This window comes from Monocercomonoides exilis (assembly GCF_001643675.1).
Source record: "Monocercomonoides exilis strain PA203 chromosome Unknown scaffold1-2713096, whole genome shotgun sequence".
Lineage (NCBI taxonomy): Eukaryota > Preaxostyla > Oxymonadida > Polymastigidae > Monocercomonoides > Monocercomonoides exilis.
In genome coordinates, this window is record NW_027150546.1 from 2,336,696 (window position 1) to 2,353,634 (window position 16,939).

At 32.1% G+C, this 16,939-nt stretch overlaps 5 protein-coding genes across 5 annotated transcripts; 4 read left to right on the forward strand and 1 right to left on the reverse strand.

Moving 5' to 3' along the window:
* Nucleotides 1-4,903: 4,903 nt before the first annotated feature.
* Nucleotides 4,904-5,469, forward strand: MONOS_15400 (uncharacterized protein; the record flags this gene model as incomplete). Its single annotated transcript, XM_067868274.1, has 2 exons — nt 4,904-4,997; nt 5,222-5,469. The coding sequence occupies 2 exons, from the start codon at nt 4,904-4,906 to the stop codon at nt 5,467-5,469; spliced, it is 342 nt and encodes a 113-aa protein (XP_067736579.1).
* A 2,470-nt stretch (nt 5,470-7,939) lies between these two features.
* On the forward strand, nt 7,940-9,437 carry MONOS_15399 (uncharacterized protein). Its single transcript, XM_067868271.1, has 3 exons — nt 7,940-7,952; nt 8,015-8,508; nt 8,568-9,437. The coding sequence occupies exons 2-3, from the start codon at nt 8,074-8,076 to the stop codon at nt 9,309-9,311; spliced, it is 1,179 nt and encodes a 392-aa protein (XP_067736580.1). The 5' UTR covers nt 7,940-7,952; nt 8,015-8,073; the 3' UTR covers nt 9,312-9,437.
* Nucleotides 9,438-10,392: 955 nt separating this feature from the next.
* On the forward strand, nt 10,393-12,312 carry MONOS_15398 (uncharacterized protein; the record flags this gene model as incomplete). Its single annotated transcript, XM_067868270.1, has 2 exons — nt 10,393-10,438; nt 10,568-12,312. The coding sequence occupies 2 exons, from the start codon at nt 10,393-10,395 to the stop codon at nt 12,310-12,312; spliced, it is 1,791 nt and encodes a 596-aa protein (XP_067736581.1).
* A 23-nt stretch (nt 12,313-12,335) lies between these two features.
* Nucleotides 12,336-14,136, forward strand: MONOS_15397 (uncharacterized protein; the record flags this gene model as incomplete). The annotated part of the gene is made up of 1 exon (XM_067868269.1): nt 12,336-14,136. One exon carries the CDS (start codon nt 12,336-12,338, stop codon nt 13,914-13,916), a length of 1,581 nt encoding a protein of 526 aa, XP_067736582.1. The 3' UTR covers nt 13,917-14,136.
* A 660-nt stretch (nt 14,137-14,796) lies between these two features.
* On the reverse strand, nt 14,797-16,073 carry MONOS_15396 (uncharacterized protein; the record flags this gene model as incomplete). Its single annotated transcript, XM_067868268.1, has 2 exons — nt 14,797-15,798; nt 15,855-16,073. 2 exons carry the CDS (start codon nt 16,071-16,073, stop codon nt 15,028-15,030), a joined length of 990 nt encoding a protein of 329 aa, XP_067736583.1. The 3' UTR covers nt 14,797-15,027.
* Nucleotides 16,074-16,939: the final 866 nt, after the last annotated feature.

A 16,939-nucleotide genomic window follows, 5' to 3' on the forward strand; every position in this document is an offset into this window, starting at 1 on the left:
CTTTGGTAAGAATGGACTCAACAGACACCTTTTAATAATCGCATTTTTGAGTATTTTTGATTAAAAACCTTAAAATAAATAAATTGTTGATGAGAGAAAATGTTTATTAGTTGTCATTTGAAAAAAATGAAACGTTAGACAAAAAAAGACGCAATATAATTTTTCAATTAGTGATCTTCTTTGCATTCATGTGTTCTGGCACCGTCTTCAATTTCTGTTGAATCGGTATCATAATAGATAGAATCCTTAACAATAGATAATTCATCTGAACTTAATTCCTCATCTGTATTTTCAGAATCATTATTATCTTTTTTTTCATTATGGGTATCGTTATCTTTAAAATAGAAAATTTTCTGACAAAATTAGACGAAATCCAGATTCTTACTTTTGAAAGAAATAAATTCCGCAATTGTATCATCTATGAACCGATCTCTGATACCTGTTGTAGATAAATATTTTCTAATTTGCGACCATATTACTTCAATCATATTTGTACACACTCCGTCTTCAGTTCTGTAACGATACTTGTGACATACTGTCTTGTGGGAATATCCATATTCAGGTAATGATCTATATGCAAGCCATTAATCGGAGTAAATCATACTATCTTTTCTTATGTTTGTAATAATAATTGGAATCAGGCTCCCTTTTTTAACTATTTCTCACTCTGACAATCGTAGAATTTCCTTGTTTGCCCAAATCATTCCTTTCAACCATTCCAAAAAGCCAAATATGTTTTTTCCTTTTTCCTCTTTTGTACTTTCTTCGACGAAGCAACATTTCATCAATTTCTTCAATCATATTTTTCCGTCCAAGCCACGATGATTCCAACTGCAATGACTCCAACCTTATTCTTCGAGCTGTATTTGAGTAAAAAGAAACGGTAGATGGGTTCACGTTAAGTAGAATAGATGTTTGTGTTAAATTTAAACGTAGGAAAAGAAAAAGAAGCAACATCAATAATTTTGAAATCCTCAATTTTGAATGATAATTAATCAAATTGGAAAATGGTGATTTTCTTCTTTTACGATTAGGACAGCGAAGAATAAATGATGATATTGAATCTCTTCCAAGAAACATAAATGAACCACATGAACTGCTCTTCGTTTTTGATATAACAAGAATTTGAGTCCTAAACCATTCCCAACAACAACTGTTATCAAGAAACATTCGAAAATATGTGGATAATTCAACTTTATCTTTCTGCATGCTTATGAAAAGAAAAAAAACAACAAATTATTCAACCCTTTTTTCAAAATAACATGGATCAAAGGATTGAAAAGTTCTTTTTTTGTTTTTGAAAAAAAGCATTTATTTCAGAAATACAATGTATTAATAAACTTATAAAAAATAATAATCCTCGATTTGAATAGTTTTTTTTAAGATCAAAGGTGTCGATTGATTCCACTTTTACCGAATCATTCAAGAAATGTTATTATTGGAGAAAAAAGTTGATTTTTTAATTGTTTTGTTTTTTTATAAGATCAAAAATTGTTGAGACAAAAAAGTCAAAACAATTCATCTTTTCATACTGTTTAATGATAAATACTTGTGACAATTGAGATGAAATTCTATTGGAAAGATGAACCAGACTTTATCAAAAATACACAATCAATCAGACTGTTAAATTAAGATGTCGGAATTTCAGTCAAAAAGTTGTTTTTATGAATTTTCATAAAAAGAAATCTGAATATTATTTCAAAAAATAAAAAAAACGAAGATGTCAACCATATTTACAAAAAAAATAAAAATGAAATGGGTTTTGTTTAATTTTTTCATTTGAAGATAAATGATTATTATTCATTTTCAGAGTTATCACAAAAGAATAAAAATTCATTTATTTCTTGTTTTTTTATTTTCTTTATCAGTACCCTCATTTCCGTTATATCAATCAAAATTAAGTGACTGAACATTTCTCAGAAAAAATGATTCATTTTAATGGTAAATGAGAAGGCAAGAATAATGTGACAATTCATTAAGTCCAGATAATTTTTTTCAAAAATTTTTTTGTTTGACTTTCTACAAACATATTTTTCATTAAAAATCAAAGCACTTTTTTTCAACAGGAAACACATCTCATTCAATTTTGTCACTATTTTATTTCGACTTTTTTTATTCTCAATATTTGAAATTTGAGGCATGTTTTTATTGATTTGTTTATTTTGAAACCTCCTTTAATGAAAAAATTAAAAATTTGTGGACACTGCATTACTCAAAAAGAAAATCAACCATCACGTATTATTCCATTTTTTGCAAAATTATATTTGAAATTTTTTTGCACGTTTCAAATTTTCAAGTATAATTGAGAAAATAGAATCTTTTAATTGATAAATAACGCCTATAAAAAAATTATGTTTGATCAAAAAATTAAACTTTGATTATTGAATGAAAAGATGATCAAAGGGTTCTTTTTTTTTCTCAAAATAAAATGAATCCAATTGTTTTTCGAATAACTCAATATCCAATGTGGAGATTTTGGGAGTTTTAATTGTTCGTTAAAATAAAATTTTAAATTTCAGTAAACACAAATCAGTCAATCTTTGATTTTTCTGAAAAGTGAATGAGTTTAATGTTTCTAAAGTTTATTTCTATTCAGTTAAATATAAAAAATGTGTTGATCAAAAAAAATTCAAAGAAAAAAAGCAACTCGGAAGAAAAAAAACTAGAAAGACATATAATTATCTTGAAATAAACGTTAATTTTTTCAATATTGAAAATATGCTATCAACAGAAACTTTTTTCTTGGTTTTTGCTGAAGTGACTAAAATCATAAAAGATCGCTAGTTACAAAGATATCAATTTAACAAGAATTAAGATAATGAATGTAGACTGAAAGAAAAAACACTTTTTGGAAAAGTTGGAAAGCCATCTGATTTAGAAATAAAATCGAAACAAAAGCTGATGTATTGACTTATATATTTTGCTTTTTATTCTTTATTCGATAATCATAGAGCAAATGCGTTTTTTCAATCACTTCAAACATGGATCTTGAACTATGAAAAATGCATTAAATTTAAATATATCTTTAATCATGAGTATATATTTTCCATTCAAACAAATTTCACAAAATGGGTGATGAAAAAGATGAAACACAAAACAAAAAATATTATAACCGGACAGTATCTCATTAAGTTTACAACAACGCATTGTGAATGAATCTTGTAACATAATATGAAATCTTTCATTTCACAGATAACAACAAAAATCTATCATTTTGTTTCTTTTCTTGATTCAGATTTTACGATTTTTGGATCCAATAACGTTTTCAAATGAAATGCGAATGCATCGTTTTTCTTCATGATTGCATTTCATTTCAAAACGTAAAAAATATTAGCACCCAAATGACTTTATCAGTCTTTTCATTTTTGAAGAAATGTTGAAAAAAGAAAATGAATGTTTCATGATTTCAAGAACATTTTATGAAAAGAAAAAAATTATATCAGTTATTGACAATTTTGCGTTTTGTTTTCTAATGCGCCTTATCAAAAGGGTTATTGCACAATATACGACCGTTAATAAAAATTTGTGTGGATGATTATAACGTTATTGTTAACTGTTTCGTAAAGTTCTTATGTCTTTCTTATGTGCGGAAACTTTTAGTCTTAAATGAATCAAATTATTTTTTCACTCAAGATTGGTATTGATCAAAATTTTTTTAACATCAGTTATATTCAGCAATAATTTAAATAAACAGATTTATTATTTAAATTCTCCTAGAATGCACTCAAATATGCTTTGAACATATGGGCGATTATTTTTGAAATAATATTTTTCCTTTCAATAATTTCACTTCGAATATTTCTCTTGAATATCAAAAAATGAGCACTGAAAAATGAAAAGACTTGTTAAAGATATCGTCATCTTTATTTGAGTAAAAATATTTATTTTTGAAATAGTTGTTATGAATTCAGCATTCGAATACAAAATCTCTTTCAAAGGAAAATCAACCTTTGATATATGATCAACCCGAAAAAAGTTATGATTTCAATAATAAGCACCCATATTCAGTTTTTCTTGACCCCAATTTGAATAGAGCATATTTAGATCAATGATAAATAATTTTTATATTTCATAAAATTGAGTAATTCATGCAACAGAGTTCAACCCCAATAAGTTGATTTGGGTAAGACCCAAACAGAAAAACTTTGATAAAAAAAGCGAACAAATAAAAGCCCTAAAAAAACTCATTTATTTCATTTAAAATTGAACAGGACTTTGAATTTTATTGAAAATTGAAAATAACATATTTCACAGTTTCCGCACACAATAGGCAGAAAAAAACTTATGCTCACTTTATGTTATAATCGTAGCTATAACATATGACAAATTTGTGACCGGTCGTATCTTGTGCATTTACCATCAAAAGTGTTTTTTTAATTGAAATACCAAGTGTTTTGCAATTGATGTTCATTTGTGTGATCTTTATTGAAAAGAATATTTTTTTCAGAGTGCTTATAATTCAAAAGGTTTTTTTTTCCTATGGAAAGAATATTAACTTTCAAAAGAAAGATGCATTATGATTTTCTTCAAAGTCAGTGTTTGAGTGAATTAATGAAGAAATTGTCTATGAAAGAAATTGTTTCTTTTTTATTTTCATTCATCAGTTATCAAAGCAAAGTCTCGAACAGAAATAAAAAGTTGAATCAATATAATTTCAAAAGTCATCACTCATTTCATCACAATTAATAAATTTTAACAAGAAAAATGCGAATAATATGATTCTTTTCTTCTTGAATTTCAGAAATGGAATAATTAGCTTAAAATGTTTTTTTTTCAACAAAAAATAATTTTGGCTCAACATTCTAAGAGTGACAATTTTTAAAAGCAATTCAAACAATAATAATAGCGATTTCAAGACATTTTTAAGTTGGATTAATGAATTATTTTTGAAAGTTAACGATGAATGAACAAAAGTTTGGAAGAAATCCATAAAGCAACCTCACTCGCAGCGCTCTTCTCCATTTGCAATGCACTAGATACACTAGGAAGTGGGGGATGTGTGTATTTTGTGGAATGGGGCTGCAAAAAGTGTAAGCGTTTGCAACTTCTGGATTTTGAGGGTTGATTCTTCTATCTAACTTGAACATATTCCATTTGCTTGGAGAGCAGAAGAGGAACAGCGAAAAGAGAAAGAGGAAGCAAAAGAAGAAGAAGAAGAAGAAAGAAGGATAAAAAGTTGACTGAGGAGAAGATGATGAATAAAAAGGAAAAGCATGAAAAGGTGAAGCAGGAGATGGAGAAGAAGTGTTTGGAGTCTCACATGAAGCTGCCAGAGATCCTGTTAGACGAGCGGATTTTGAAGCTGATGAACGAGCTGAAGGAGCAGCTGAAGGAGAAGGAATAGATCATCCGGATGTGAAAGAGAAAGATTCTGGAGATGAGCGAGAAGAACAATGCAGAGACAAAGGAGCTGCAGGAGCAGATTGTGGCGATGAAGAAGAAGACGGAGCTTATGAATTTTTTGACTGAGAAAGAGTAAAAAAAATCAACATAAAGAAGTGCGGAGTGGTGAGTGGGGACAGCAATGTTTCGAAGAGCGTGCCAAGTGTGCTATTCGCGATGGATTTCAGTTGAACTCTGTGAGGTGGCTGGTAGGTTCCATCTTCGGTTTCGTTGATTCTGCCATCGGAGCTGTTTGAAGAGGACCGAGAAAATTCGCAGCGAGCTTCGAATATAACAGCACTGCAATTCTTTTTCCAGACACGAATGGGAAAAGGGTTGTTATGAAAGTGAGGAACGAAGTGAGCATTGTGGGATAAGCAAATAGAGTCCATGGAGAGAGAGTTGGTTGTGATGGAGCATTAAATAAGAATGATCTCTGAGTTGCAAAGGCTGGTGGTCAGGAGAGAGGTTAATGGAGTTTGTTCTTCGGATGCTGTTCTTATTTATGGCAGTTGTCTGTTCAGATTGAAGATGCTGATGATGATGCTGAAGACAGGGTGAAAAACTTTGTGTGAATGTGGAAGATGTTGATGATCCTGGGTGAAAAAAAGAGATTAGATCAGAACAGAACTGGGAGAGAAGCAGTCTGGAGTGGGAAGGGGACTGAGGTGTTGAGGAAAGGATTTGGGGATTTTGTGCACATGTGGCTGAAGGAGAAGAAAGCAGTACAGAAGAAGAGTTAAGCTGTGAAGAAGGCGTTTATCTACATGGAGGTGCTGCTGTGGGACTGTCAACAAGTGATGAAGTCAAATGAGACGGTGGTGTGCAGAGGGTTTGGAAAAAGAAGGCGATGCATTGTTTTTGTTTCTTTATCTAGCTCTTCTTCAGGACTTCAAAAAAAAAAGCAGGTTTTGAGTTAGAAAAGAGATGAAGATTAAAAATATGCTCCAATCCTTTTTAGAAAGCATTGAATACGACAGACGCCTTGATTTTCTTGATCACATTTTCAAAAGTGTTTTCATCTTATTCTTTGCCTTCTCTTTTCCTTTTTCTTCCTTTTTCTCTCTCTCTTTTTCTTCGTTTCAATTTGCTCATCTTCAAACATCTCTCAAAATTCTATCTTCAAATTTCTCTTCTTCATCCTTTTCAACCAATTTTCTCTTTCATAATTTTTACAAATAAATATCTCCTTTTTCTTATCTCATTCGATTTCATTCAAATAATTTTTTGAATGAAATTAACGTTTCACGAATCTTGAGAATGAATTTTCTTTTTCAAAAAATTAACCAACGAAAAAATGAAAAATAGAAGAAGGTGAAGAAGAGGAAGCAGAAGAAGCAGAAGAAGGAAAAGAAGAAGAAGATGATGATGATTATGAACGCACAGAAGAATATTTCCATTTCAATTCATCAAAAGCGAGCTGTGATGCTGAAGTTCCAAGGCTTCTGTCTGTTCTTTCTGAAAATATCGCAAATGTGTAAAATAGGAAACAACTGAAGCATGTTTGACTTGTTTTGGAAATCTTTCAAAAGCAGAGACTGAAACAGAGTTGGTGATATTCATTTCACGTTTCTCAACTTCATGAGAAGGCGCAACAATGCTTAGCTGTTAAAAACTCTGCAAAACACAAGTTCGCATTTCAATTAAATAACCAAAATATCCATCAAGAAATGTTGTTCTCCAGCTCCATTGCTAATCGTTGAATTCTTGCCTTTTTTCGTTACAAATATCCTTCCTTTGATATTGCCAGCCACTTTCCTTTCCAAAAAAATATCCCAAACTGCTCCACTGCCTTATGCTCCAAAATGCTACATAGTTTTGTGCAGATTTTGTCCTTCACAGAATACCATCCTCTTTTATCTTCATTCAACAAAACATCAGTTGAATTTGTTTTCACCTCTTGCTCAAAATAATATTTTATAAAAATCATGTATCTTCCGTAACTTCATTTATATCCTAATTGCTATACAATAATCTGCTCTGTTCTCATCGAATTGCTCTACAAAGCGGGGATTGGTCATTTCAACAATAACTCACATTCCTGAACTTTGGAGAGGATACTGATGAAAATATCTTCATAATCAATACAATAATAAAAATTACGCACATTATGTCTTTTTGCGTTATTGATGAAATTGTTGCATTCCCCTTGGCCATCCAATTACCAAAAATCATCAGATTGAATTTCAAAAATGTTGAGTCACCATCATTGTCCGTTTTTTCCACGGGAAATTATGTTTGCAATTCTGCAGGATAAACTCATTCATCGACACTCATTTTGCTGATTGATATTCCAGTTCAAACATAACCATTTGATCATTGAATCCATAACAACAAGCCGAATAAAATAGATCATTTTTTTTCTTAACAATCACTTTCCAAAAGTGCAAAGACGATAAAGAATGGTGTGAAAACGACATTATTAATGACTGTCTTTGAAAATAAATTATCATCGATGTCATCTTTCCAAACAAATACGAATTCAATGTGAATGATAAAAATTTTACTGATTTGTGAATAAAATGTTCTTGTAAAAATGCAGGAGACAAATAACGCAAAAAAGTTCACTGGTGTGCATTCGTTGTTGCATTAGAATTCCTGGTGATTGTGGTTCTTTCCTTTTTTATTGAAGTATTATTTTCGGAGCTTGAAGATTGCAATGAAGATGAACAGAAAGCGAAAATTGAAAAAATGAATGAAGCAATGGAAGAGATGGACGAAAAAGAATTCAAATATGTTTTTACGATGGGAAGGTTCGATGAAACGGACGAAATGATTAAAGAAAAGAAACTTTTCATGGAAAATGCAATTCTATTACTGAAGCATGTTGGGTATTTCAGAGAGCTGAAAATAATTTACTTAGAATCTTTTGATTATTCGTTATTGAGCGAAAGGATGAAAGAGATGATAATTGATGAAAATGAGAAGAAAGAAGAAATGAACGAAAAAATTTTTACAGATCTCTGTGAATGTTATGCTTTGCTGGGAGAAGATGACATTTTTGGTGAAGTTCTTTCAACCGTTGTGCCTTGCATTCTGAAGGTAGCGCTGAACAAAGAGGAAAGCGAGGAGACTCGAAAAGAAGTGGAAGTGGCATTGCTTGCATTGAGCAATGTTCGTGCTTCTGTATGAGTACTTCTTTTTCATTTTTGATATTTTTGAATTTCATTATCATTTTTTATTAGTTATTTGAAAAAGAACTTTACCTCAATGAAATCAAAGAGGTTATCCAACATCACCAGGAATATCACAATCTGACGCGACTTGCCTATCAATCGGCTTGGATGTTTTTGGTTTACAGACTTTGGGATGACAATAGCTTGGAAGAAGTGATTGTGAATGAATTGCATTTTGTCAGAGAGGCAACAAAAGAATTAAAAGAGCTGACAAAGTGTGTGAATTGGAAGAGAGAGAAAGAGGAAGAAGATGGAAAAGTAGAAAGGAAAGAAGAAGTTGTTTTATTGAGATGGCTACAAATATTGAAGAATTATTTTTGTTACTGCGAATTGCGGAATGAAGAATTTTCTGAGCTTTTGGGCTGTATTGTTCGGGTGTATCTGGCAGCAAAGGAGAATCACAGAGATGTGAGCAAGGAATGCATTTTGTTTGCAAGAACAGCAGAGGCAAATGGAAATGTGAAAATTGACGGCATTTCGAGTGTCGGAACTGTTGATGCATTTTTGTGGGAACTTCATTGGAAGACATTAAATAACGAAAATGTGTATAATGTTTTGGAATATTTAAAAACTATTTCAGCTCGTTTGAGAGAAAAGAAGGGGGAGGATGAAATGGAAGAAGCGAAAAGAAAGGCAATAAAAATGGAGATATTTGAAAAGATGGAAGAAGAAGGGTACGAAGATATGATCACAAGTCTTCATGAAGCATTTCGTTTCTTTATTGAAGAAAATATTGTATTTATTTATCATTGAATGTATTTGGTTTTGATGTGAATGCTTGAGAAAAGGAGATTCATTTCATTTTGTCGCTCAAAAATTTTCAATTTTTGTTTTTTTAAAAATCGTTTCACAAAATCGAAAACATGCAATTATTTGAAGATCTTTTCAGAGTTGTTTTTTTATATTTTCCTTCTTCGAAATGGAATGAAGCAAAATAAAATTAAAAAAAAAAAATAAAGAGAGAGAGAAAGAGAAAGAGAGAGAGAGAAAGAAAGAAAGGTCAAAATTCAAATGAAGAATGAATTTGATTGCGTAATTCAAAGTGAAAATGGCAGCTTTGCAGCAAAGCTTCTCTGTTGTCCATCTTCTGAATCTGCAAGCTGGCACAAACATCAAAAACAGTCATATTTTATTTTCCTGTTGAAATGTTCATCTTTATTTGGCATCTTTAGAACTGAACTGCATTTTGCCTCTCTGATTGATAATATAGCTTATCTATTTATCTGATTCATTGAATTGTTTGATGCGTTTGTCCTTTCCCTCCGAACTACAGCACAGAAAATCCAATGGCTTTCATCTTTGCTCAGAAACTTGAATATAAATCGATTCAGACTTCACAGATGCACATTAGAATTGCTAATGCTAACACTGAGGATAAAAAGTTCAAAATTACAAATTGGCTTCAATAGCCCAGCTGAATTGCTAAATTCTTTGTATAAAGCAAATTATTTCATTTGAAAAATTGGCTTCTAGTGGATGCAAAATCACCTCTTTAAGCAAAATGACTAAATCAAATAAATATGTCTTTTCAGATGCCGAGAAAAATTGATAACAACTGAATGAAGATGGGGAAAATGATAATTTTCATGCATTTTCTTCAGGAATCGTTTGTTTGAATTTGAATAGAAAACGAATCATGTTACATTCACAAAATGATTTAAGTGGCAACCTTTGAAAACGCAATGCTGATAAATAAAATACAAAAAACGTAGAGCAAATAGGAATTTGCAATAAATTCCAGCCTTGAAAACATTGTATTTTACAAAATAAATTAATATTTAATCATTATCTCAAATTATTTATTATGGTTGAATAATATCAGATGATTTTGCAAATGAAAATCGCAAAACTGTCATGGTGTAACTATAACAAACACATAAGTTCGATATCAAGAATACGATCTTCAGCCATAATATTGTCACTAAATAATTGAAGAGGTTGAAATTTCATGTTAAAATCAAGAGTGAATATTGTTTTAGTTATTTTTTGCGTATTGTTTCTAACATAAGAAGCACAAACAATTACTTCTATTAATAATGTTAAAAATGGAGTAGACAGAGCATCAGCAAATGAAACAAAAGAAAATTTGTTGAAGCATGTTACTATTTATGTGGGTCAAAGTGGCACCTCAGATGCAAATGGGGAAACATTTGAAACACCAGTGAATACTCTGGGAAAAGCAAACACTTTACTTACAGGCGATCCAGCGGAAGGGGGATATCACATTAAAGTTATTTCAACTGGCGAACTTTCCGCAAGCGAAGCTGTAGCATTTGACAAAGAAAAGGGAGTCACCGTTGTGGGAGTCGCAAAACAGGAAAATGATGACGGAACCGAAATCGAAACCGAAGCAAAGGCAACAATCGTTTGCTCTATTGGAGATACCGTTGTTCTTTTTACTTGCACGCAAACAGTGGAATTCAGGGAGATCTCCTTTAAATTTGGAACACTTATTGGAACGAATTCATTGATTTGCGCAACAACTGGTTCAACTTCGCTGAGATTAATTAGCTGCGATTTTGTGCGACCGACTCCACAGACACCCGGAGGAAATGGCGAAGGAGACGAATCACAACCGCTAGGAACCACTCTTGTGAAAGTGGAAGCAGGCACATTGACGATGGAAACAGTTATAGGCACAGCCACCGAGAATCCAATTTCGTTTTCAACATCGCCATTTTTGATTACTGGAGTGACAAAGGTTTCTTTGAAAGATTTGCAATTGTCAGAGATTACATCAAAAACAGGTCCTTTGATGAAAATTGCATCAGAATCAGCAGTTAAAATGGAAGTGTCACTTGATGGATGCTCATTTACAAAATGTGCATCAGAAGAAGCATCAGCAGATACAGCAACAAGTGGAGCACTTTATGTTGAAAGCGAACACGCTGGAAGTTCATTTACTATTGGAGATACAGCAACAACAACATTCACTTCATGCGCTTGTGCCTATGGGAAGTCTGGTGGGATATATCTGAAAATGACAGGAATTATAGAAGCTAATAAATTGGCATGGCCAGACACAGAAAGCAATTTGGTGTTTAGTGGATGCACAGCTGGATCAAAAAGTACAGGATTATATCTTGATGTGCCTGTTAATCTTCATGAAGAAATAGCAGTCTCGATGAAGTGTGGTTTTGCTTCAAGCTATATAAGAGGAACAAATGATTGGTATGTTGCAGCGAAAGGACCCGATGGATGTGATGTTGATTTTACAGCCACATATTTCGATCCAGAACAACCACCAACACCGCCCACTCCAATCTCCGTTGTTTATTTGAAATGCGATGCCAACGATACTGGGTTATCATTCCATGAACCAATTGGTAGCTTTTCAAGCTCTTACAATTTATTCACTTTCTCATCAAGTTTGAAGTTGTATTCGATGAGAATAATTGCTGACGATGATATGATCAAAGCAGAAGCAATGATTTTTGATAGAAGTGATCAATTGACAATTGAAGGAATTGAGAATACCGAAGGAATGAATCAATATGCGAATATTGATTGTGATGTTGGCCCAGAAAGCAATTTGTTTACGTGCAAAAAAAGTGTCACTTTCAAATACCTTTCATTTGTTTTCCCATTGTCTTTAAGTTCAAAGGGGAAAAGTCAGTTTGTTAAAGTGACGGATTCATTTGCTTTGATCATCTCAGAAGGTGTGGATGCAAAGCTTGCAATAATCCATTGCAGATTTATTCGGCCACATGAAAATGAAAGCGAAAAAGAGAATGTTGTTGATTTTCACTTGTGAAAGTGAATGGAGGCGCTTTAAATATGAGCAACGTGGAATGTGTTGATGAGAGCAACAAAGCAACATTCCAAAGCCCGTTGTTTGAAATTGAAGGAGCAAGCGATATTGTGATTGATTCAGTGAGCATCAGCAATGTGAAAGTGAAAGAAGGAGCAGCGATAAGCATCAAAGATGGGAAAGACACGGCCTCGAAAGTGTCAATCGAAGGATTGAATGTTCAAGAAGTGAGTTCAGAGAATGGAGAAAGTGCAGGGTTGGGAATCATTCTCAGTTCAGAAGAATCTTCAGTGTCGATTGGAAGGGAAAGCAAGTGCACATTCAAATCTTGCTCAGCGCAAGAAGGGAAAGCAGGAGCAATGTATATTGAGATGGAGAAGGCGATATCGAACTTGGAGCTTCCAGCCGAGGGCAATCTGGAGATTGACGAGACAAACACAGGGAAAGATTCGTCAGGAGCGTCGTTGTGCATTGTTTTCCCCGACTTTGAGGAGTTCAGCCAACAAGAAGATGCCTTTGAGTTTGCGAAGGATTACAGCGATGAATCAGCAGCTGGGTGGATTGTTGGAGCAGCTGATGTGGATGCAAAGCCCATTGATGTGTGTGAGAAATATCTGAAGAAAGAGAAAGATGAAGGAAAGAAAGAGGAAGAGGGGAAGGAAGAGGGGAAGGGAGATGGAATAGAAAAACAGGGATTTGATAAAAGCAACGAATCAAAGCCATTTGCTTGGTGGATAATTGTTGTGATTTTAGCTTGTATGATTGTTGTTATTGTGGTTGTATTTTCTGTTCTTCTTTTTGTTGAGAAGAAGAAGAACTCAAAGAAGAGGTGGGTGAACGAAAATGATGATGAGGAGGAAGAAGAAGGGAAAAAAGAGGAGGAGGATAAGAAGACAAAACACATTATGCAAAGAGAAAAAGAAAGGAAAGGAAAAGACAGAACAACAAATAATCCTGTGAAAGAAGCAAATTCAAATGGAAATGGAAATGAATTTACCAAACGAAATTTGAGCAGCACAAGAAACAACATCAACAAGTCAAAAGAACAATTGCAGAAAGCTGAAAGAAAGGAAGGAATTAGTAGTGAATTTATTGAAGAGACATTAAGACAGGTTTTATCTTCTTCTTCTTCTTCTTCTTCTTCTTCTTCTTCTTCTTCTTCCTCAACATCTTCTTCTTCTTCTTCTTCTTCCTCAACATCTTCTTCTTCTTCTTCTTCTTCCTCAACATCTTCTTCTTCTTCTTTGATGAATAAAGAAGGATTGCAAGCAAACGGAATGAATGTGAATTTGAAAGAATTTGTGACAGAAACAAACACTTTTTCGCTGCAATCAAACAAACAAAATGAAGAAACAAGAATGACAGATGGAGAAATCTATGAAAATAGCTCAGAGGAAAAAGAGATTAAGAAAAGAAAAAAAGGAAAGAAAGCAAAAAGAAAGAAAGAGAAAAAAACAGAACATTTAATAGCGAATATCGAATTGGATAATGAAGAAGCAATGGAGGAAGAACAAGAAGAGAGTGAAGATGTTAAACAGGAACAAAAGAAAAGGAAGAAGAAGAAGAAAACAAAGAAACTCGAAAGTACTGAAGAAGAAGAAATATGAAGAACAAGAATATTAAACAGCTAAAAAAAAACGAATTTAGATCAAAAAAAAATGTGTTGAATAAGAAAGAATTAGAAGGCAATTTGAAGATTACTTGTTTCAAATGACTAATTTATTTCCCCCCCCTTTTTTTTTCCTTGAATTCTGGATGATATTTGCGAGATTTCAATGAAAGATGATTGTTTGCACTGAAAAGAAAAAGATTTTAAATAAACAAGATAGAGAAAAGATAACAAAATGCATTGAGGAAGAGAAAAATTAATTTCGCATTGAAAGAAAGAAAGAAAGAAAGGTTGATAGATACTTTCGAAAGATTTGAAGAAAAGACGATTTTCTGAGAATGAAAGAAGAAATTGATAGAAATGGAGGGATTTATTCAAAAAAGAAGAAAAGAAATGAAAATGAAGAAAGAAATGAATTTATATCTAAAAATACGCGAAGCGGATGAAATTTCATTTTAAACACGAGATTCTAATAATACATAATAAAGCATTGTTATCTGATTAGCTCCTTTTGTCGAAGTTTTCTTTTGTCCTCTTTTTTTTCTCATTTTCTTTTTGAGAAATCGTGATGCTTATCTTCTTTGATTAATTTCTCATTTCATTTAGAAAATCTTGACTTCACAAGAAAAGTTTTATTTCTGATTTTCTCATTGAAATATCAACAGATTTTCTTTGAGAAGCTCTTCATTGTTATTGCAATGAAGCTTATTTTTTGTTAATATCACTTTCTTTTCTTATTCTTTTTCTTATTCTTATTCTTTTTTTTCACCTTTATTTTTTCAGATTTGTGCAAAAATGATTTTATTTTCTGAAAATTGAGAAATTTCTTTTGTAATCAATTTGATTGAAATCACTATTTTTTTTATTAACATGTACTTTTTTCATTGAATGGCTTCCTTTGTTGTTCTTCTGTGTAACTCATCTCTTTTATTCTATTTTGTGTTCAATCTTTGTTTAAAAGAATTTTCATTATTCTTTTTTTGAAAAAGAAAGCAAAAACATCATTTGAAAAAGCTCATTAATTTTCGATTTCACACATTGGAAAAAAAAATTAAAAGAAAAGAAAAAAAATAATTATTGAGCAATAAAATTAATAAAATCACATTTTCTCAAACATTTACAAGATAATCAAAAATATCCAATGACAATGCATCGTCAAAAAAATATTTATTACTTAGAAAATCAAATGTTTTATGAAAGCTTGTGACAACATCTTCATATCCTTCTTCTTCCATCTTTTCAAATATCTTTCTTTTCAGCTCTTTTCTTTTCATTTCTTCGATTTCATCTTTCTTCTTTTCTTTCAATCTTCTTGAAACATTCATAAAAAATTTCAAGATTTTGGCTGCAATCTCGTCATCCTTTGCTGATTTATGAATCTCTTCCAAAGCAACATCAACAGCTCCGCTTTGCCACAAGCTGCCAATTTTCACAACTCTGCGGCCTGATGCTTCTTCAAATGGATAAATGCATTTCTCGCTTATTTCTCTGTAATTATCCCTCGATGCACGAAGCACCCCAACAATGCTGCTGAAAAGCTCAACATATTCTTCATTCCACAAATAACAGTTCCCAAAGAAAAAAGAGAGTGTTTGCATCCATCTCAATGTGGTAATCATTTCTTCCTTTTCTTTTCTCTCCCCCCCCTTTTTATTTTTCTTCCAATCCACACTTTTTGACAGCTCTTCCAATTCTCTTGCTGCCTCTCTTGCAAAATGTTGCTCAACCACAATCACTTTTTCCAAGCTATTGTCATCCCAAAGTCTGGAGACTAAAAACCTCCAAGCAGACTGATAGGCAAGGCGAGTGAGATTGTGATATTCCTGGTGATGTTGGATAATCTCTTTGATTTCATTCAAATACAGTTCTTGTTCAATTTTCTATAAAAATCGAAAAATATGCAAAAATGTCAAAAAGGAAAAAGAAGTGTTCAAACAATAAATCTTAAGTTACATAAAGCCAGTAAAGCCATTTCCACTTCTTTTCGAGTATCCTCGCTTTCCTCTTTCTTTGACGCAGCTTTCAGAAGGCAAGGCACGCAAATTGAAAGCAATTCCGAAGAAATCCACATGTTCAATAAAAGATAGCATTCGCAAAGATCAGTCTGCAGCTTTTCGTTCTTTTCATCTTTTTTCTTTTTTTCTTCAAGAATCATTCTCTCAATTTTTCTACTCAACAATGATGTATTTAAGTTATTAATCCAAATGTCTTTCAATGCTTTGAAATGTCCAATATGCTTCAGCAACAGAAATGCATTCTCCAAAGTCAATTTCTTTTTTTCAATCATTTTGTCAATTTCATTGAACAATTCTCTCGTAAAAACATATTTGAATTCATCTATATCCATCTCTTCTATAACTTCATTCATTTCAACAATTATCGCTTTCTGTTCATCTTCAATGCAATGTTTAAGCTTAAAAAATAATTCTTCAATAAAAAATTAAACAAAGAACCACAATCACTAGCATTTCAAATGCAACGATAAATGCACACTATAGAATTTTTCAGTTACGCTTTTTGCCTGCATTTTTATATGAACATTTTATTCAAAAAACAATAAAAATTTTTATCATTCACATTGAACAAGCATTTGTTTGTTTTGTCGAAAATACACGATAACAAAATCTCAAAAATAGTCATTAATAATGTCACGTTCACACCATTCTTTATCGTCTTGGCACTTTTGAAAAGTGATTGTTAAGAAAAAAAATGTTCAAATTAATTAAGTTTGTTGTTATGGATTCAATGATCAAATGGTTATGTTTGAACTGGAATATCAATCAGCAAAATGAGTGTTGATAAATGAAATTAACCTGCAGAATTACAAACAAAATTTCACGAGGAAAAAACAGACAATGATGGAGATGCAAAATTTTTGAAATTCAATCTGATGATTTTTGGTAATTGGATGGCCAAGGGGAATACAACAATTTCATCAATCACACAAAAAGACATAATGTATGTAATTTATATTGTTCTATATATTGTGAAGATATTTCCGTCTGTATCCTTTCCAAAGTC

What these genes read in the sequence shown, in the direction of transcription:
- MONOS_15399 (XM_067868271.1), top strand. Translation starts at nt 8,074, where the DNA reads ATGAATGAAGCAATGGAAGAGATGGACGAAAAAGAATTCAAATATGTT. An exon ending in TGAGCAATGTTCGTGCTTCT is followed by an intron (nt 8,509 to 8,567) that starts GTATGAGTACTT and finishes ATTTTTTATTAG; the next exon opens with TTATTTGAAAAAGAACTTTA.